This window comes from Malurus melanocephalus, unplaced genomic scaffold (assembly GCF_030028575.1).
Source record: "Malurus melanocephalus ecotype Western Australia unplaced genomic scaffold, MMel_1.1 scaffold_989, whole genome shotgun sequence".
Taxonomy (NCBI): domain Eukaryota; kingdom Metazoa; phylum Chordata; class Aves; order Passeriformes; family Maluridae; genus Malurus; species Malurus melanocephalus.
In genome coordinates this window covers 100955-122006 of record NW_026624221.1, presented here as the reverse complement: position 1 = coordinate 122006, position 21052 = coordinate 100955, and the positions used below count along the sequence as shown (strand labels likewise).

The following is a 21052-nucleotide window of genomic DNA, read 5'->3' as shown; positions in this document are numbered from 1 at the left end:
TGGTAGAGAGTATAACCAGGAAAAACAGCAGCTCTGTTACCTCAGGTCTGGTGGGTGATTAGAAATGGTGGCACAGAGAACCCAGAACATTGGCACAACCAGAGAATCACCTCACTGCAGAGTCCTGGCACTCCACAGCATCATTTTAAATCATTTACCATTCTCCCCCTTTTACTGCTGTTCCACCTCTCTCCTCTATCCCAGCACAAAATCAACCAGAGGCATCGTCCCGATTATTAATGAATTCCTGGTAAAACACCACTCACATCCTGCTGATCTGCAAACATCTTTCAACAGAAATACCCAACCACTCCAACTTTATACCCTGAATATCAACTGTGCCAAAACCATTCTTTCTTTTGCACATACCTGCAGGATGAGCGACTCTTTATCACCTTCTAATCGTGCCAGCCTTTCTTGATAGGTTTCATTATTGGATGAGTGATGGTTCACCTGTGACTGGCAGAAAAAAAAAAGTGCTATGAGAGTTTGTATTAATATTTCAAGCAATAGTTAACAAAAATTTTATTTATATTAAGCCACTTTTTACAAAAAAAATTGAAAAAAATTGTGTATTAACCAGAACTGTTTCTTTCATATGCACTAGGCCTTTGGAATGTACTTTTTTTTAGACTGATTTTGAATGCTCTCTCATTTCCAGCAACCAAGAGTGGTATAGGAACAGACTGATATTTTCTAGAAAATTATAATTTCAGTGAAACATACCATCTTATCAAAACAAATCCCATTTAATTTGAAATATCTAGTCTCTGCAGTCTTTTACCAGAATCAAGGAATCTTGTGTTTACTTTAAGCAGTAAAAATTGCCATAGGTATATTATTCCTAGAAATGACTGAAAAACAAGTAGAAGTGTTTTGTGTGCCATTAAAAAWTTATTTAAATTATCAAATTCTTATCAAGAATGACTCCAGCTATACAATCACTGATTGGATTTCAARATGGCTCTAGGGAGCAAAATCATCTAAAACATGGCCTGTCCTTAAGTACTGTGTCCCATTTCCTATGAGTTTTGATACTTTATATAAAAACACAACAATTGAAAAAAAAAATTTGCAAATTTGTAGAAGAGTCTCGTGGTTCATGCTGCCACTGAACCATTGTGGGGATGGAGCTGTTTGCTCAGAGCACCCAGAGTAACCCGAGCCCCCAGAGTTTCATTTCCCAGCTCTGTTTCTGCCAGGGAATCCAACACTCACTGGAGCTCCCTCCAACTGCAGCTGACTGCTCATTTATAGCTCCTTGCACAATGGCACCAATATAGAATTATAATCCTCCTCCCCAACTGTCCTTTCTTCTTCAGCTGAACATTTGTAATAGAATTAAAAAAAAAATTAAAATTAAATACATTTATGGCTTCTTGATCTATACTGCCTGTCCACTTCACCAGAAACCACCAGGGGCACACAGCCTGCAGGGTCACATTTCAACAACAGAAAATATGGGCTGTACACTCTTCCCAGCCTGTTTGGAGCTGATCATATTTAAAAAAGCATGGTCTTCCCACCTCTGCAGTGCTCTTTTTGGTCAGTAGAATCACATTCTGAGTCACAAGGAGTTGTATTATGAAGTGATGATTGAGCAGCTTACACAGTAAACATTTTTATTTGCATCTGACTGCAGATGCAATACAAATTTAATCTCTTGGCATGTTAGCTGTGCCTCAGATACACACCCATGTGAACAYATGTGCATTCCCTCAGTTACCTGAGAGGAGGAGGAGAAGGCTGAACATGACTCCTGGATCTATAATTCTTGCCTTTCATCTGAAGGCAATTAGTAAATCAACAGCAGGATTTTTTATTTGCCATTGTTACTGGTTGGTTAACGTGAAAGTGGCAGTCACTTGGAAAAAGCTGACAGCCTAAAACTAAGCAAAGTCAAAGCTAGGTAAATTTTGGTACTCCTTAAAACAAAAGAATTTTAAACAAATAGATTTATTTCATCTGGATAATTTTTCTAAAAATTAATACTTTTTTTTTCCCTTCCAGTCAGTTATATGTCTTAAAAGAAAATATCCTTACAGAAGTCAACCTTCAATATCTTGAATTTAATGGCTACATGATGGCTTTGATCTCTCCACCTCTTGCTAGTACAGGTTCTGAATCTCCTCCAGAAGAAAGGAAGGCATTAGAACAATGYACACCAATTTCAGCTCAGCCATCAGCTCTGTGCCACACTGTCTGCAGTAAATATTGRCATTTATATTAATCATTTTTGGCTATAACTAYRTGCCAAAATGTGGGTTGTGCCATGYTTATTTGSAATGGTGTGTTCCAGTTAAGGGTGGAACAGGATGACCTGAAATTGTGTGTGAACCCTCAAACCCAAATCCCTCGGGAGAACCAAAGGACTTCTCACAAGRCTCCTGCTCCAAACCAGACCCTCCATTCTAAGCAGCTGAAAATAGCAGTTGTTTCTGTTGTTTTGCCTGCCTGCATCTCGTGATTTTTGTTTGTGTTTGCTGCCCTAAGCCAGTCCAAGCCACAGACACCACACAAATYCAGCCCAGCCAAGCCCTGCAACATCAAAACCCATCTGGCTCTCTGAAGTGATTCCTGCTAATGATGAAATTTGAGCCAGCTCTGGCCTCCTTTACCAAGGCTTCATGGAAGCCTGGTGCAGTTATTCTCTGTTAAATGCCATGTGTTACTCTGAAAGCAACTCATAATTTTATCATCAGGCAAAAAGCAACAGTTTATGATTGCAGGAACTGAAATCTTTCTAAGCTGCAACARTCAGTGCCAGACGAGAGACACTGGGATTCCTGAAAGGGAGAATTGAACAAGCAACTTAGATTGTTCCAAATTTTTTTCCCCCCCTAAATCACTTGGGAAAGGAATTTGGGTGCAGTCTACTTAGATTCTCCAGGGAACAAAGCAAGATCATTTTCAATCCTTCTCCCTTCCCCCACAAGTGCTCACCCCTTTAAAGAGGCTGCAAGGAAAAGCAGCAGTATCGATATTCTCCTTTATGTACCTGACAGAAAGGGAATTACATGAAAATCAGCAAGAGCATCATTAACTCCTGTAAATCCTGTGCTCCATTTGAACACCTCTGAACACAGCCACAAGCTGAGAGCAGCACACCTTATTATATTTTATATATATTATATCTATTATATATATTATATTATTATATTGCCTTTGGGAGCAAACCTGTCTTTACAGAAATGAAATTTGCACCAGGAAGCACGAGTGGCAGCCACACCATATCCACAACCTCATTTAAATGGCAAATCAACATGTGAGCTCAAAATGCACTTTTTAAAAGAGGTAATTAGATGTAACTGCACAGAGCACAGGTTAAACTAACAGTATAATGTTACAAACAGCCACTTCCTGTTGTCTCTCCTCCTTCACTGTCCACTCACCMCTTAATCCCCTCCACAGGCACTCCAGAAATGTGAAAGTTTCCAGAATCTGATGCAAATGTTTGGTAAATTAACTTCAGGATTTKCAAGCTCTTATTAAAGACAGACACATCATTAATATTTACACTTACTCAAGAAAGTACTCAAATTAAAGTTCCCAATCACATTTCACATAAGCATTGGCTGCTATTTCATATTTCTACAGTTAGTAGAAAAAACAAGAGTGCATGCGCATATGTATCCAGGTAAGAATTTGCAGGAAAAGTGCACACAGGTCAAAATAGATTTTAAGAGAATATGGAGAGGATGAGCTTCTTTTGTGACACACAATCAAATTCATATTCTAATTTAAAAACCAGCCTGCTGCGAGGGATCCATTCACAGATTTTTTTAACACTAGGACACAAAAATCCAAAAGCTGACAAAATCAAAGTGATTTTTTCAAAGTGATGAGAGAGCTGCACAAAGCTATTTTTTTTTTTTTTTTTAAGAAAGGAAGACAAAACCAGTCTTATGCAGTTAATCTATGTTTTGGCAGTTCATCAACAAAACTGACCAAATTAATAGMATTGCCTGTTTAAAACCCCATCTTTTCAACAGAGCAACATGCACAGAAGAAAACCAGCACCATTTTTACCCGAGACAAAGGCATCCCGAAAGGTCTCACACAGTTACCCCGATGAAGAATCACTTAAGTGGAGAGAAGGAAAGTTTTCACTTTAAAGCACACCATGGTAAACAAGATCCTSTCCCTGCTTTTGCTGTAGTTACCATGCAGGATTTGCTTTGTTGTGCTGCAGTCCCCCGAAAGCACAGCCACTTGCCAGAATCTATTGCCATTTGCTCCAAGTTTGATCCTACAGTTTCATTTTTAAAGACAAAGACAGCTGATTTTCTCCCCCCTCCCTAAGCCTCCTCCTCCTACACCCAGGCACGTCTTTAATTCACTCCTCCTGAACAAACTCACACCATTTAAAGTCTCACGCACCCAATGAGTTTCCCTTCGCAAAGCTGAGAATCCTCACCGAGATTTTGCTAAATATGCATTTAGAAAGAGAAAAAAACAAACCCCAGCAAATCACTTACCCTCTTTAGCCACGTGAAGTGCTTGTAAATATCAATCTCACCATCCATGCTTTGGGCCCATCTCAGCAGTCACATTCCCAGGCTTAAAAGAAACTTTTGGAAGCGAGCTCTCTGCTTTGTTCTACAGGATGGAGCTGTGATTTCTTCCCCTTTCAACCCTCCACTTCTAAAATCTTCAGTGCCTGCTCATATTTTAAGCTGAATCCCCTGCCCCTGTCTCAGTCTTATCCCAGAGGCTTCTCACAGATGTATATATAAAACACAACTGTATAAACCTCAGGCTCCCCCCAAAACATCTGGTTTTTTAAACAGCGGAGCGGTTAGCAGCAAGAACAATGCCACCCTAAAAACWTTAAAAATATAACTTGCTAAATGATCTTAAAAAAAAAGGATCTTTCAAGAACAATGTAAATCTGCAGGAACTGTTCCCCTTTAATGTCGAATAACAAGCTAAAAATTATTAAGCTGTCACTGAGAAACTATTTTCAAGCAATGCTTTCTCTGGCTTTCTGTTTCAAGAGTGGCTGGAACTCATTACCAAAGCCCCCTATTTCCTGTCTCTGTTTTATTCCCTGTTTATCGTAACACTACTCAGCCTTCTCAATTTATTTCAGGCTCAGACTAAACCTAAAAATAAGTTCTGCTCTTTGAATTACTTGCCTGTGCTCTCAAAAGATATTATAAAAGGGGAGGAATTCACGGCCGATCTCGTGAATAAGATAATGATCCCATAAATACCGCTATTGCCAAAGAGGCGATTTTCCATCCTGACAGAGGATGATGATAGCCTTCCAAGATATTTGTCTGTTCCTGCTGGAGCTGGAATCTCAGCGCATGGCAACTTTTCAGASTTGCAACACCACGATAAAAGCATGTGCAACGCAAGGCTCTGGCGGGAGGGGAGGTTTAGGAGCTCCCTGCTTTTGTGGTGTCCTCTAGTGCCGTCACACTGCAGCTATCTATCCCTCACTTCTCATTTTTCCCAATAAACCCCAGCTCCCAGTGGCTTTGGCCTTAAACCAGGCAGCAGATTGCTACACACACAAGGACAACTGCCTGGGCAGTGTCCCTGCAAACCCAGAGCAGCTGTCCCCACGGAATCTTCGGGATGATCTCAAACATTGATCTCCTCATTGCCTTCAGATCCTACAGCCAGWCCCAGCAACAAAACAGCAGCTGGGAAGAGCCAGTGCCAAAGCTGCCCATGGTACTAAAGGTAGATCCAAAGGACTTGAATCTGAAGGTGTATAAARCCCTGAAAAGCCTTTCTCATAGGGACCTGCCTCACATAGGCATCTACCCACATTCCAGACTGCAGAAATCACAGACATGTAAGAGAATGTCTTCAAGGGGATGTGGGTTTTTAATACTTCAACCATTCTTGGTCCTTTTTGACCTGATGGAGCCCTTTTCAGAACCTCCCWCAACACAAAAGAAGAGGGAAGGATATAAACCTAGACTTTCAGTTCCCTTCATGTATTTATTATCTGTTCTTAAAGTCACGTGATAAGAAAAACACGACAATTTTTAGCAAGTTAGTGCTACAAGACTTCTGAAGGTGCTGGGATACCTAAAATCAGCAGTAAATGTGATGAGAAAAGAACAGTCCATTTCCAAAGGCAATGCTGCAGGACAGGTCTGGAGGGGACTTGGGTTGCCCCATGCATGGAATATTCTTATTCTATGCTGACTGGTTTTAAGCTGTCCTAAAGTTAATGAGAGCAACTATTTCTTGAATATTTCTTCTCACATTGTCTGGCAAAAATCCTAATACATCATCAATGGTCCATTAAAAAAATAAAATATTAATATTTAACAGAGTACACTTCCCTGTGCATGGCAGCTCCGTCAGGGCACACAAGCTGGAGATGGAATAGGGGCTTTTCTGGACATTTAACATGAATGCCCAACAGTTTAAAACATTTTTTCCCCCAGAAAACCTGTTCTCTAATTATGGAGATTAGCAAATAGGGCAAGCTTTATCTCACAGTGCTACATATCCTATAGTTCCCCCACTACAGTGCTTTAAGTTCCACTCTTCATCCATTTCAAAACACAGGCTCTAAGACTCCCATTTCAGCCTTATTCAGGGAAGAAGGAAATACCTCTCTTAAAACACTCTACCACACTTTATCAGCTAATGGTTGTGTTTTAATTTTAAAAACGACAGAAAAACTGTATTATTAAACTTACTAGTGCCCCAGGGTAGCATTTGCAGTGAGAGTAGTATCCATTTCTGCTTTTAAAAGTATTAAAAATGACAACATACCTTCCTTCTTTCTGCCCTGTCACTTGTGCTGGATTTCTTGCAAAGGCCTCTYGATTTCTGTTAGTCATTCTTCCTGATTAAAAGGTAAGTGTCTGAATTTTCTGCATCTTATCAGCCAGAATGTTGACAGCATRCATTCCAGACAGTCACATGCCCACTGGGAGCCTGTCACCTGCATACTGAACTTTACATCCTGCTTGAGCTTTGGCCTGAAACTTTTAGAAACCTCCTGAATGCAAATCAGTTGCCCCAGATTTGCTTAGAATGCTTTTTCATTCCACTGGGAAGCAGGTTACCTTCTCTGGGCTGTGTGAAAATAAGGAAAATATGCTGCAATCTCAGGATTATCACTATATCTTTTTCTTATTTTCAGGAAATCTGTGTCTGTGTGTAATTCTTCACCAGCACCAGATTCTGTTTGAGTGGAGAACTAAAAAACAAAGTGGCAAGAGCCCCCCACTGCCACTGCAGAACCAGCACCCTCAAGAGTTACCCCACAGAGAGAGGATGATCCAGCTATGGCTGCCTCCCTCCATTAAATTATTTATTTTCTCCAAAAATTAAAACCAGACACACATTACAGCAACACAATGACACGTAGGGCACTAAAACAATTCAAGTTGGCAAAGTTCACATACTCCATAAGCTGTGTGAGAACTCATTAGGATTTCTTTGCCAATTCCACACTTCCACAGAAAACTTCTGACTGAACTAAAAACTGAATTTGCAGAACCCCAAAGGTGCCARCCCAAGACCTTGCACTGATGCACAAAACCCACTCAGCTCAAATCATCCCCTACTTTCAGTCAGCACCTCAAATCCTTCAAACGAGGCTTGAAATCTCTTTTAAACAGTAAACAAACAGGCTGCAAGAGTTTAAAAACTGAAAGCAACAAAGCTTTAAACCATCAGCTACACTTCTCATGCCCCTCTCCACTGCAGACTATGAAGAGGAAAGAAATCATCCACAAACCCTCTTCTATTAGCACTGATTTCAAGCACAGAGTTATTTTCTTTTCTAAACTACTTTTCCCCCTGCTCCTCTCACCCAGCTGAAGACCTATGGACACTAAAAACTTATATTTCTTAGTATTGTTTTAGCAATTTTGCTTTTTATTTGTAATAAAATAGCAGTTTTGGTGCAGCACAAATACAAATAGTCGTGTTGCCTATACTGATAGGAAAGGAAACGCAGCAAGGAAAAGGAAAGGAGAATCATCCAGTCTGAATCTGTCCCTTCATCAGACAGCACCACTGTATTCTAAATTGGCAGTTTTAAAATTAAAAGTTCTWTGACTAGTTATAAATTTATCTCCAGCAAAGAGTGAACTGAGGAAAAAAACAAACAAAACCCCACAAAAAGGTGACTCTTCTTGTACTTCRTTTTTGTTCTCTCTTCTCTCACCAAGGACAAAATAAGGTATTTCACCAAATTCTTTTACTTCTATACCTGCATTGCTTTAGAAATCAGCACATCCTCACCTTTTTATCACTGCTCACCATCCCCTGCTGTTTTCTAGGTATGTAATTTCAGTTATTACAAAAAAATTTAAGGATGAAAATACTTGAACCCACTGTGTTTGCAAACAAAATGGAAAAGCTCAATGAACAACTCACCAGATTCTCCTCAAACCACTCCCTCAGACACACTGCTGTGGCCCCTGGGATTTGATTTCGTAGTGCTTCTTTCTCCTGAGGGTCCTCCAGCATTTCCAGAGCCATCTTCAGATCTTCCAGGAGGTGCAGAATTTGAAATGTGCCCAGGTACACGGATGGAGCAGGTGATACAATATCATAACCATTGGCATACTCTGTGGCTGACTTTGTGCCTAAAACAAATTAATCAGGAGAGAAAATAATGTTATAAAATTGTTTGTTAGGTGGCAAATTAATAGGTACTGCATGCTACAACATCTGGACTTCAGAGTGGCAAGTTTCAGTTTAGGATGAAAACCTTCATTTCAGGCTCAGAAATACTTGAATTAGTCTCTATAGATAAACCAGGAACACTGAAGAATTAAATTCATGAGGTTTGTACTAGCAAAACAAACAAAAAAATTGCAATGTCTGTTAAATCATAAATCCCCAAATCTGATCCCAGATCACCTGTAATTTTCTGCAGTTACCATGAGATGTCACCAACTTCTCAGAACTCTCCACACAGCACAGTGCTAAGCAATGCAAGAATGACAGATGCAGCTTTTCGACAGGAAACTGGGATCAAAACAGATCGTGTTACCAGMCCTAGAAAAATATCAGTGACTGGAAGCAGCTTGAGAACTCTCCCACGGAGAAAAGTTAGCAGTAAAAACAGCAAATGAAACTTTTCTAGCTCTACAAATTATAAAAAGCTCTCTAAATGGCACTGGCCCCCTCCTGCCAGCCCTACAGAACCAATATTGTTTTCTCAACAACAAGAAGCACAGTAGAAACTGTATCTCACTTATGGAATTAATTATAATTAATACAAATTCTAACATCTCAATTTTTTTTTGTCTTAGTATCCTGTGTTTCAGTGACACACACACTAAAATAAGCTATCTCTTCTCAGTCCTGARTTTCAGATTTTGATTTCATTTAATATCCCTTTGTTTCTTTAAGAACCAGTCAGGTGGAAAAGTTCTATTTGCTCTACTTTTTAAAGTTTTTATTCTCAATTCATTGCCTCGTGTACATGAATGAAGACAGGTGTACAATCTTTCATGTTCTCTCTGGATAAACAATCACAATTTCCCCTCTTATTTGACTTAATGGAAGTTTTTTTTTGGTTTTTGATCATTCACACTGCGCTGGATCCACATAGCATATAGTACTCATTAGAAGACTACATAATTGATGTATACAAAGGGATTTTAATAATCTTATTCTTTTTACTTCTGTGCTTAACACAGTTTACACATTAGTTATGAAAGGAACATAAATCTTCACGGGCTCTTTGAAAATTATCTTCCTAGTTTATTTTCTCCCTGAGTAGATGCATCTTACATGATGCACAAATATATAAGGAATTCAAATTTTCTTCTTGGATGCACACTGTTTCTTCACATTAATCAGTTTTAGTTTGCCTGCTGTGGTCATTTTATCTGCCATGATCTGGGCACTGCAAACTATGTTTGAACTCAGTGTTTCATTTTATACATAGCCTGATACACAACTCATGAAAACAGCAATGCTGTCAGTCCTCGGGCACCAAAATGCCTTCTGCACCTTAATTAGCCTTTAACCAAACTGCTCATTAATCATTTAATGCTAATATTATTCCCCACGTCAACCAGTTTTTGATGACTTGGTCTCTCATTTTTTTGAAYGCTTTGCTTTACTCAACACTTTTGTGATAATTTAGATAATATTAACCACCTTTTCTTCAACAACTGTTTAAATGACACAAAGTATTCTGTCAGGTCTTTGCAAAAAATTGTGTGGGCTTGAATTGTGCCACACAATGCATGTGGTTTTCTTCTTTAACTGTTTTACATAATGAAAAGCCCTCCTCAAAAATTTTGCAAGGCCCTGTAGTAGGATTTTTCTCCAGTAAAGCAACACTCRTTTTCACCACTGGAGCATTTCATATTACCTTAATTTCCCTTCAGACTCAAAATACTCCGTTTGATCCTGCAGACTTCCGCYGCTTATGAGTTTATTTTAATACCTCAAGTGCAAGATCTCATCTCAATTTCTGGCTAAGACCATGTCTGAGATAAAGTTTCTCCAATATCTGGTGCACCAAAGCTGCCACATTAGAAAACTCACCCCATAAATCAACCTCTGCTTCCTGAATTACTTCCTCTGGGGGAGAGTTTCAGCTGACTGCTTTGCTGGCCTTGGCTACTCCAACCACGAAATGATTTTTTTTTACATATTTCTGTGCTCTCAGCTACTCAGGCCAGCTGTATTTAAATTCTGTTTCTGTTTATGTATCTCCCAATGCAGATTTTCTATTGAACTCTAGCAACTAAAAATAGCAAATTTCCAAATTGTGTAAAGGCCATTTGGATCATGCAACCAATTATACCTTTTCACCCAGCCAGAGGGGTTTATTACTCATTTTCTGGGAAATGCACACACAAAGTGAAATATGGAATTGACTTCCTAAGGAGCACTGATGCCACCTGCAAAGATGTGGTTTCCTTGGTAATGGTGCCATTTCTCACTCTTTCTTTTGGAAAACTCTCTGCTAATATTTTCTCTTTGCTTTGCAAGCACTTTTCACACCTGWAAAGCAGACAGGATGCAAAGCTATTTCATAATCAGCTTTGGTAGCTACCCCTTCAATAAATTGACAATTTAAAATATTTATGGAGTGGGAAAAACTGAAAGGAGTATTCTGCTATAGATTTCTTCATGTTATTTGTAAGAATACTTATTTATAGACAAGGGTTAAACAAACAAAATTCCACACAATCAAAACAAAACCACATAAACTTTCAGGCCCACAACCAATACATCAGGTGTGAAAAAAAAAAAGCCAAGCTAAATCCAATTTGAAACATTCACTCAGGAGTTCAGTTAATTGCCCTAGGTAGGYAGTTTATATAGTCAAATAAACACCTACATCAAGGGCACCTCTGTGACTTTCTCCAGGACAGAATTGGCAACATCTCTGCTCACCAGCTCAAGTGACTCACTGTGTGTCACATCTTACCACCCTCCTGACATTATCATGACTACAACAGTTCTGCCAACATCTGCCTTCTACAGAAAATTATTTAAATTCTGTTGAAAAATTCAGTGCCAGTGATGTTCACATATTCCAGCACACCTTTATCTGATTTGCCTCTACCAAAACACCAGGAAAAACAACATATGCACACCCTCTTTAACCTTGGCATATGAAAGAACTGTCACCCTTTAGAAACCCAATTCTGTGAATGATAAAAATTCAAAATTCATAATTCACAAGCAGGAATTATGTGATTCCTRGGACTGGGCTTACTCCATCTGCACCCTTGAGTTATCCCAGGCCTTTCAAAGGACAGTTCAGACCAGCAGAACTCTGAGCATCGTCACATTTTGCAAAACAAAATTACTTTAAAACCACTTTGCTGTGGGTTGCTAACGTAGTACCTTTTATTGTTCTAGCTGAAAYGGAAAATGGGRAACTTCTATGAATGCAACAAATAAYGCACTYTGTACCAGGTAYAGAAATGCAGAAACACAGAGCTCAACTCAGCATTTTAATGCAGAAAACTTCCTGATTTGCTGCTAAAATTCAAATGAATCACAGGCTTGTTTCTCTTATTTGCTTTCCATGTAGTTTTGTATTAAATAGGATTGCATGGCTCACCAGAAGGACAAGAACACACCCTGGAAAGCAGAAGTGCRTAGGAGTAAATAATTGTATTTCTTTGCATGGCTTTAAACCTTGACATCATCATGCTGCAAAGTATGTGGAGTTTTAACACCAGACAGTAAGAATTTGGATGTCCTTGCAGACTAATTGAAAAAACCAAAAATGCCACAGAGTGAAGAAAGCATTGTTACCAGCATTCTCTACCATTAACAGCTCTCAATAGGTGTGTAAGAATGCAGTTCAAACATCAGAATTTTAYCAATACTCAGAAGAAAGTTTTGAATTCTTGCAAAAGAACTTATTTTTTCTTTCTTGAGCAAGTCACAATCTTCCTGTACCTTGGTTTTTTTTTTTTCTCCAGGGGCAAACAGGACACAGGGAAATCTTTTGCCTGGTTTTTATATAATACTCAACACCATGGTTTCCTATGTACCCCTGGAACACAGTAAATCATCATAAACATTCACTCTAGAGGAGCAGGAATAGAAGAAAGAAAGGCAGAGAAAGTGTTGAAATGAAAACATTCCAAGCAGCCTCCCCAAACAGTCAGTGGGTGACAGAGGTTAAATGCAGCTGCASATTGCAGGGAGGTAGAAAGAATAAAATAAGTAATAAAACAAGGCAAAAAAACCTTTTAAGTTACACATTTCTTATACCCCAACTGTGCAAGCACTTTTTTTCTCCCCGAGTTCCTTGCAATTAGYGGAATGGCTTCAAAGAAACATTCCTTTTGGGCAAATACATCACCTATTCAGAAAACAGCACTGCAAAAATAAGTTACTGAGCAGAATAAAAGAAAGGGTAGAAAGGCAGTTTGAAAATCCCCTCTCCCCAGCTTGTGTTGTACACCTTCACCCATCACAAAACTTCCACCTCTCTTAGCTCTAGATATTGTGTCTGATCTCTCTGTTCATTCATCCTTTCAATCTCAATTTTTTCATTCTCAAACTGGCTGAGTTTTTAAAAACAAGTCCTGGTAAWGCACARCTCAGCCATCAGTGGTTAAATAGAGATTTTCCTACAGCTGCTGCCTCCTTCAGATCAGAAACTAGGAAACACCAACAAAAACCCCACAGCAAAACCCAAAAACTACACCTATGCTGGGGAAGGATTACGTTCTATAAAGCTGAAATATTCAAGAGCAACAATTTTGACATTTTGACCAACAGTGATCAGAATCAAGCTATAAACATACATTTTCTCTGGCCTTTCAGTCAATCATTACACATTTTTACCTGAATTTTTGCTCAGTGAGCATACAGGTTGTCCAAGTTCTTCCTCTTTCCTTCACGACTACAAAGTGTAATTCTCTTTGAAGCACAATTTTCTTTTTCCTCATGAAGACAGCCTTGAAAATGTGAATTAATGTAAACTAGCAATAAGGTCTGGACWGGACATATTTCAGCCTCCCAGTTCCTGTGCCTGCTGTAAAATCAGTGAAGAGGGAGCTCACACAATCCTTTCTTCTCATACTGTAATGCAGAATACATCACAAATGGTGTGTTTTGAATCACAGCTTATATTAACTTCTCAAATCTCTGCTTTTAGATCTTTAAATACAGGGAAAAGTAACTATTAAACTGGATTAGCAGGAAGCCCTAGGAAAAAATTTCCAAGCCTAGAAACACTAATGACCACATTCAGATGAGAGCTTCATGCAGCTCAGATGATTTTCAGCTGAGCTCTTCTTACAATCACAAGTAAAATCTTTGAGACAATTTTCAAGAACTGTCTATAATTTCTTATGCAAATTATGGGTGTATTTCCTCAGACCTTTTTGCTACGTGCTCCCAGATGCTGAGCTGTGATGTGCAGCACATTTAGGGACTGCACACAGAGCTACAACAAAAAGACCTCTCCTAGCCAGAAACACAAGCTAAGCAGCCTAGTGAAGAATCCAAAAATACTTAAAAAAAAAAGAGAAGATTGTTATTTTTTTTTCCTAGTTACACATAAAAAAGGAGTGTGTTTAGGGCCAGTGAAACCAATAGTGTAAGTAAAAGACTGCTTTTAGTACAAAATCTATAAGTGCATGTAATAGGCAGTAGTAAGAGCATTCAGTTTGTGAAGAAATAAACTTGTTTCATTAGGATTGCACTGTTTTCATTTTTAAAAGTGTCTTAAATCCATTTCATTACCTTAAATTAAGAAGTGGACAACATGCGATTTTGAATGTAATTATATCAAACTCAAATTTAAATGTCAGAAATCTGCTCTTTTGCCTGTTAAACAACTGACTCAGTCATGTACAGAAAAAAACCAGATCACATCATACAAACTACAAAAGGACCTTTGTGTCTCAGATTTTCAATCCCACGGGGTTATGGCCATCGTGGCTTAACTGCCTTTCTTTGCCACATGTTCTATCTGCAGCTATTTATGTTTCTGTTTTTTTTCAGTCCTTTCTCAAAACTCAGTGCTATGATGTATGGAGTTCATTTTGCACAAATGCAATGCARTATTTACTGCAGTTTTGGTAAGCTGATGGAGGTGTCTAGGACATGACAGTATTTTTGCTGGTTTATAGTAGAAAAACCCCTATCTATTGACAGAAATAAAGAATTTCAAATAGCACATTTAAACTATAGTTTTCCATTATGAATCAGTTTTAAACTCTCATTTCCGAGAAAACTTCTAAGTTTGTTGTTTTGCTGGAAAGGCAAAAACACATACAARGGAAATCAAAGACCAAATTGATGAGTAAAAATCAGTTTGTGTTGCACCTTCAAGGGACAATTTTATGTTACGAAAAACAATTTTAAACACCTATTTTTCTAGAAGATGTTAAGTATTTACAGGAAAGAAGTTCTCAGTGCTTTCACTCCATTAAGTTCTGTCATGCTGCCCTGTTTACTGAGGAAATACATAGGTCCTAAAAACAAGATTCAGTCCTGTGCTCAGAGCCCCATGACCTGTGAGAAAGTGAGAAAGGGGAAGCAWGTTTGGGGACAGCAGCCCAAACAACTGCAGTGACCTCTTGCAAGGTTAAGCACTCAAAATTGAGGAAATTCCAAAGGTCAGGTTGCTCTGGCAACCCTGGGGAAGGAATCAGTGGCCAGATTTGTGCACATGCACAAATCAAAGCCTGAGGTGCCCTGATTTGAACAGGCTTTTAAAACAAAGATCAGAACTGCACTGGGMACTTCTGCCAGGTCTTACCTTGAAGGTAACAGCAGGACTAAAAGCCCTAATAAACGGCTGGTTGTAGTAACAAAATGCTGCAATGGTTATTCAAGTGTGTACACTTGTGAGGTCACGTCCTTGGTGTTGTTAACAATTTTAAAAGCAAAGCCACAGAGAGCTGACAAAAAAACATGAATTAAGTAAATAGAAAGACACTAAACTGCTCTGTGTTTAAAGCTTTGAAATATTTCTAATCATTATGAATCTGTCATTGTTGATTTCCCTTTATTTATGTAGGAACTCAGTGAGAACCTTATTCCACAAAACCTAAAATTTGTCCAAAGGGGTTTAAATGAGTGCCAGCATACTTTTTTTTCACCCACCCCTGCATTTAAAATCAATCACTTGTTAGAGGTGATTTAGAAATCCCCACAAACAGGTCCTCCTTCAAATTCTGGCCAGTAAATCCCATGAGGAAAATATTTCAAAACTTGAACTAAGAGTTCATTGATCTCTTAAGCACAATTTGCTCTGGAGGCCCCTTTCCCATCAGGAAAGGGATTGGGTTTGTAACAGCACTCAGAGCCTTGAACTGAACACCAGCATTCTCAGGAGAAGGGAATTCAAACATTCCCAGGACAACTTCTTGCCCTACTTTTTAATTGTATTTACTTTTCCGTGTTAATACTGAAATATTACTACACAGTGATAACACATTTAACTTTCCAGTAAGCAATAATTGCAGGGACTCTGGTTAAAAGGAAGCTCAATAATTACACTGACAGCTTGGTGAATTTGAGCTTGAATTTGACTCTGGAGCTTCAGCACACTATAATTGTGACAAGAGTTTTCAGACTTTACAATTAATGGTCACTAATCACAAAGTGAAGTAAAAGATATACAAACTCAGATAGAGAGAAGCAGTTTGATAAAATATAATAGTAGAATAAAAACTGTATTAATTGATTAGGATATATATTGCAAAGAAAAATAACAAAAATTTACAGTCCTACAAAGAAGCACATTTTAATAAATGGGTTTAAGCTGCATAAAAGGAGAAGCAATGACTTGGTTAAAGCTCAGAAGGAAGCAATGCCCAAGTCATGCACCTAAAATAAAGAATGGGTGGGCAGAGCTGATCTATGGTGCTTTCTTTAAAGAAAGCCTTGTTTGGAGTGCAAGTCATTCCAGCTAATGGACAAGGGATGTTCACTGGCAATCACATTAGCCCTTTTTGCTATTTTAGTCAAATAAGGCCTAATTGAGAGAGCTACGAGGGTGGGTTATCAGTACAGATGTACCCAAACATAAAAGACTTGGGAACGCTGACCTATCTGTCAAATTTGATCAGGCCCAGCCAAATTCAATTTGTTAATCTTGMCTCCCAATCCTTCCCTCCTGCAGCCTGAGCACTAATAGATTTTGTGCTGCTCTGAGAATGGGTGCAGGCTGCAGTGGGACTGCTTGGATTMATCAGAATCATATGAGAAATGTTAATTCTTGGAGCTTTACAAGAGGAGCAGGAGGAAGATCAAGAAGCAGCACTTCTGCAGTAGCAAAAAGCTGATATCATTGTCTTCATCAGAGGGAAAAAGGCTCAGCTTGGCTGTCCCTGTTCACATTTATAAAGCTTTAGTGAATTCTTTCCCACTGTGCCCAGGTGAGATCATGGCCCTGCCCTGGCACTCCTTTTAGGAGCTCCTACTGAAAACCCCGAGGCTACCCAGGCCTAACCACAGAAATAAACTTCTCTTCTGGGATGCTGTAATGGTGACAGAAAATCCTTTAATTGCCTTGCCATGACAGCACCAAAARAAAGCAAATTCTGTCTTGCATCATATGCCTTTTTAGTGGACAGCTGTGTGAAAAACAGTTCACAGGTCCACTTCTGGATRTACATGTCAACAAAGAGATAGGTCATGAAGATGATTAATAGGCAAGCTATTTAAAATAAAGACATAATAAATTAAAATTATGTACATTTTTCTGTATACATATGTATTTTTATATGTGCATGTGTTTTTAAAATGCAGCTATATATTATCCAGCTAATCAGAAGACATGGTGAAAACTTTTTTTAAAGACACATTGAAATAAAAAACTAACTTCTAAAATACAGAATTTTACCACATAGCTGAGGATGTGTTTAAGTTACCATGTAGCATTAAAGCAAAGTAAATCTCCTCTCACATGTTTGAGGGGAAATTGTGGGGTTTCTTCCTTTATTTTACTTTCAGTTTTCTTCACGTAGCTATCGAACCAGAGGGCTAATAGCAACATCTGCATGTCAGAGAACTTGATAATTGTAAATTATTGAAAAGTGAACCAGACACAGTTAAACAGTAYGGTGCAAAGGAGAGCATTCCTGTACCTGCAATGATGTCATCCATCTGCTCCAAAGCTGCTTCCAGCATGTGACTGGCATCAGAAGCCATCATCTGYRATTTCTTCAGATCYTCACTSTCTCTTCTGAAAACAGAGATAAAAYCATKTGTGTTACACTAAACAACCYSATGGTAAAATGCATTTCACTGGCACATTGCACATTAGGCCATACAAACAGAAGTCCACCTTACCAAAAGTGCAGCCTAGGAATAAGAAAACTAACAAAACTGTTCCTTTTCTCCATAGATGACTTGAGATTTCTGATTCATTTTACAAAGAGATTTTACTCAAACAGTGAAATGCAAGTGAAAACAAACCTGAACAATTTCAAATACTGGAAGCCCAAAATTCCCCTACTTCTCATCTTTAACAGTGGTTGCCTAGATTCAAAGTTCAGAGCATTTCAACCTTTTCCTCTGTGGGGAAGGAAAGAGGATTGACTAAAAWTCAATGAAGGAATGAAGACATGATGAAAAACATCTGCCTATAARCAGAAATCTGTAGGAGTTCTGCTTTTTGATTGCTGCCTTAAGAGTAAAGACAATTCTGAAAGAGTTTTTACTCTTTCTATATCCCYACTCAGTATTTCCACCACTTCTTTCATGACACTGAAAATACAATTCTTTCTGTTTAAATAACCAAAATGCCCCAGGTMTGAAGACTCTGAAGTTACTGCTTCTACTTTAAAACAGCATTAAATAYATTCATGCTATCATCTGAAATGGGAAAAAAAAATCTTCCAGAAAGAATTTCTGCTTGTAAGGTGATGTTGCTGGACTCAAAGTCAAGCTCACAGGGCCCTGACACACAGCTCAAAGCACTGACAGAGCCTGCAGAAGGTCACAGCATTTTATTTGTTTTCCATGAAGGGTGCTATTCAGTCTTTTGATATTCAGTCTTCTCAGACAGCAAGTTTTAARRGGTGYATTAAAWACCTTTCMATTTTAMSAGCTTTGTAACCATCACAAAAGACAGCTGTCTGACAGTGGACAGAGATATCCTTCAAATAACTCAGCTTGTGGATAAGTGTAATAGGCAACTGTTATTCCAGTGCTACTGAAATGCCACTGATCTGTATTTATCATGGGATTACTTGTGCTAAGAATTCAAGTGGCTGGAGTTTAAATAAATATTACAATGAAAATTGGTACCATCAAATCAAAACTAAGACTACTGAAACCTGGGCTTTTCTCTGTGGTGCTGGTGAAATACCCACAAGGAAAGCTAATTTATTAATAACCTTAGCATTCTCTGCATCCTATGTTCACTCCAGTTAATGTATATAACCAAAATATCTGGAGAGACAGATGCAGGAATGAGTCAGAATCTGCAAGGTTCGGATCTGAACTCTGCCATTTATAGCTTGTCACAGCGGGTAAGCCATGATTTAACTTCAGATCACATTGATCTGAAGAGCAATATGAGAATGCTTTATCTTTAGTGTCACCCGAGGCCAAGATTAATGTAAATGAGGGGTTGGTTTTGGTCTCACCATTTTTGTCAAAATAATCTTTTAAATACGAATAATGCTAAATTTAACCAAAGTACGTGTCACGCAAATATTTCATTTAACTGTACTGGAAACAACAAAAATTGTGCACAGAATAATCTGGAAAGYCATCRAGTCAGCTAATATMAATTTAAAATTTCAGAGTGGGTTYGCACGTGAATTTATGGACACTCACKCTGATCSTGTTGCTCCCAATTGTTGCTTTTTGGGAGATTTCCATTTTCTGTTGGAACCAAAGCCCTCTCAGCCTCAATGTCCCTCTTTCCTTGCAGTATTTCCTCTGGCTCAGAGCAGCCATAGTGTGGGTGCTCATCACCTCAGTGACAGAAATACAGCCACAGCCAAGAGCTGCCACCACCGTGTCCTCGTGCCCTTGGCCACCAGCCACTCCCCAAAAACACGTGCCCACCAGCTGTGTTGGGCAACCAGGGCTACAGATTCCTGCCTCAGCACCAGGAGGGAGGAAAAGAGKGAAAAATTCTAAATATAGCAGAGGGGTTTTATTTTTAGGTGGCACTTCATGCTCTGGTTTGTGCTGTGAGCTGCAGTTCTGTGGGCTGGGGCAGTACATGGGTGTTAAAATAAGAAATATAGAACTACATTTCTTCCTAACATCTGACACGGTATTTCATCACCTGTAGTGACAAACGTGCAGAAAATGCTGAGTTACTACATTACAAACTCGAAAATTCACTGAGAGAAAATCCTCCCATCAAGGCCCTGGCAAAACCCAGAAAGTTTTGCTGCAAAACACCGCCAGAAGTAAATCTTCCATCTCATCCCTGCCTCTACACCCAGCCTGTTTTCTCACCTGTACCCACAGCATACTTGCTGCTCAACTGCGTTAAGGCATAGCAAAACCTGCTGATCAAACARCCATTTATTAATGAAAGCAATGTTCTTTGCTCCAGAGAGATAATGCAATACTTCTTGCTTGACATCTTTTTCTAGACAGACCTGTTGCCTGCGCTCCGGGCAAGTCTCACTTTCCCAGACACTCCCTTCTCACAGTTTGGCTGTTCTGAGCAGTATTATGAAAAGAGCTGTTAGATCTCCTGGGCTTTCAGCTACCATTTCTGATCYAATTCTATAGAAATAACTTCAACTGTGGATTCTTTTAAAAAAATAACATTAAATGACAGGACAGCCATATCAATCCCTCAGTCAGGATCCATCTATTTGCTGGTGTTTTAATTACAATTCCGTTTGCAGTTTTCATTCCTGAATGCCATCAACAGATGTAGAACACCATGACTTATTTACTTATGTAAATACATAAATATATTTTGAAAAAAGCAAGCTTTTTTCAGCTTTGATAAGGACTGAGCAAAAGCTACATCTAACACTTCAGTACAAGCAAATTCTAACTTTCAGGATGTATTAGATTAATTCATATGCCAGCAAAATGSAAGAACCAAGTTACTCACCTTTTCAGGTCTCCAGGAGGGAAAGAATTTACTTTTTTGCCTGATCAGTAAAAATTCCTCGCAATTAATAGCCAAAGTTTTACTGTTAAGCAGACATAAGTCTAAATTATTATCATCCCTTCTAAGCCACACGCTCATACTAATTTAGAGCCCAGCCCACAGAGATATTGCAACCCTGTTTGTTATAATTGCCTGAGTAATGAGATCTTCCAGGAAGTGCAGGCAGAGCAAACTGGTCTGAGTCCCCCAAAATTCATTTTGCTAAGGGAGTTTTATACTGCAGGGCCAAATCTGTGATTTGCATTTCAAATAAAATGAAAAWTCTCTGGTAGAACTGTTGTGTTTAGAGCCAAGATGCCTTGCAAATTTCTTAACCTTCATTCTGTATGTAAAACTGCAACTTAACTGCGTCCAAAAGGAACAGAATATTTAACAGACATATTCACTATGGGCATGATGTTCTTCAGAATTACGAAAAGCCTTAATTAAATTKGAATCTTTCATGGCTGGCTTGAACCAGCAGCTGTCCAGAGATAAGGATATGAACAATATGAATTCAGGCAACTCAGA

General features: G+C 38.8%; 1 protein-coding gene across 2 annotated transcripts; it reads right to left on the bottom strand.

The window, feature by feature from the left end:
* Nucleotides 1-303: 303 nt before the first annotated feature.
* Nucleotides 304-17616, bottom strand: LOC130585878 (liprin-beta-2-like). Of its 2 annotated transcripts, none has more exons than XM_057386546.1 (3): nucleotides 17532-17616; nucleotides 8365-8576; nucleotides 304-459 (listed from the first exon to the last, which is right to left on the bottom strand). In XM_057386546.1, the coding sequence occupies exons 1-3, from the start codon at nucleotides 17596-17598 to the stop codon at nucleotides 319-321; spliced, it is 420 nt and encodes a 139-aa protein (XP_057242529.1). In that variant the 5' UTR covers nucleotides 17599-17616; the 3' UTR covers nucleotides 304-318. The 2 variants fall into 2 exon arrangements, with proteins under 2 accessions (XP_057242529.1, XP_057242530.1); XM_057386547.1 differs by having other exon boundaries at nucleotides 304-453.
* Nucleotides 17617-21052: the final 3436 nt, after the last annotated feature.

Excerpts from the sequence above, each read along its gene's own strand:
- LOC130585878 (XM_057386546.1), bottom strand. The coding sequence starts at position 17,598 with ATGATGGCTTCTGATGCCAGTCACATGCTGGAAGCAGCTTTGGAGCAG. Across the intron at positions 8,577-17,531 it reads GATGGATGACATCATTGCAG|GCACAAAGTCAGCCACAGAG; the intron begins GTACAGGAATGC and ends AATTTGTTTTAG. Across the intron at positions 460-8,364 it reads AGTGGTTTGAGGAGAATCTG|TCACAGGTGAACCATCACTC; the intron begins GTGAGTTGTTCA and ends TTTTTCTGCCAG.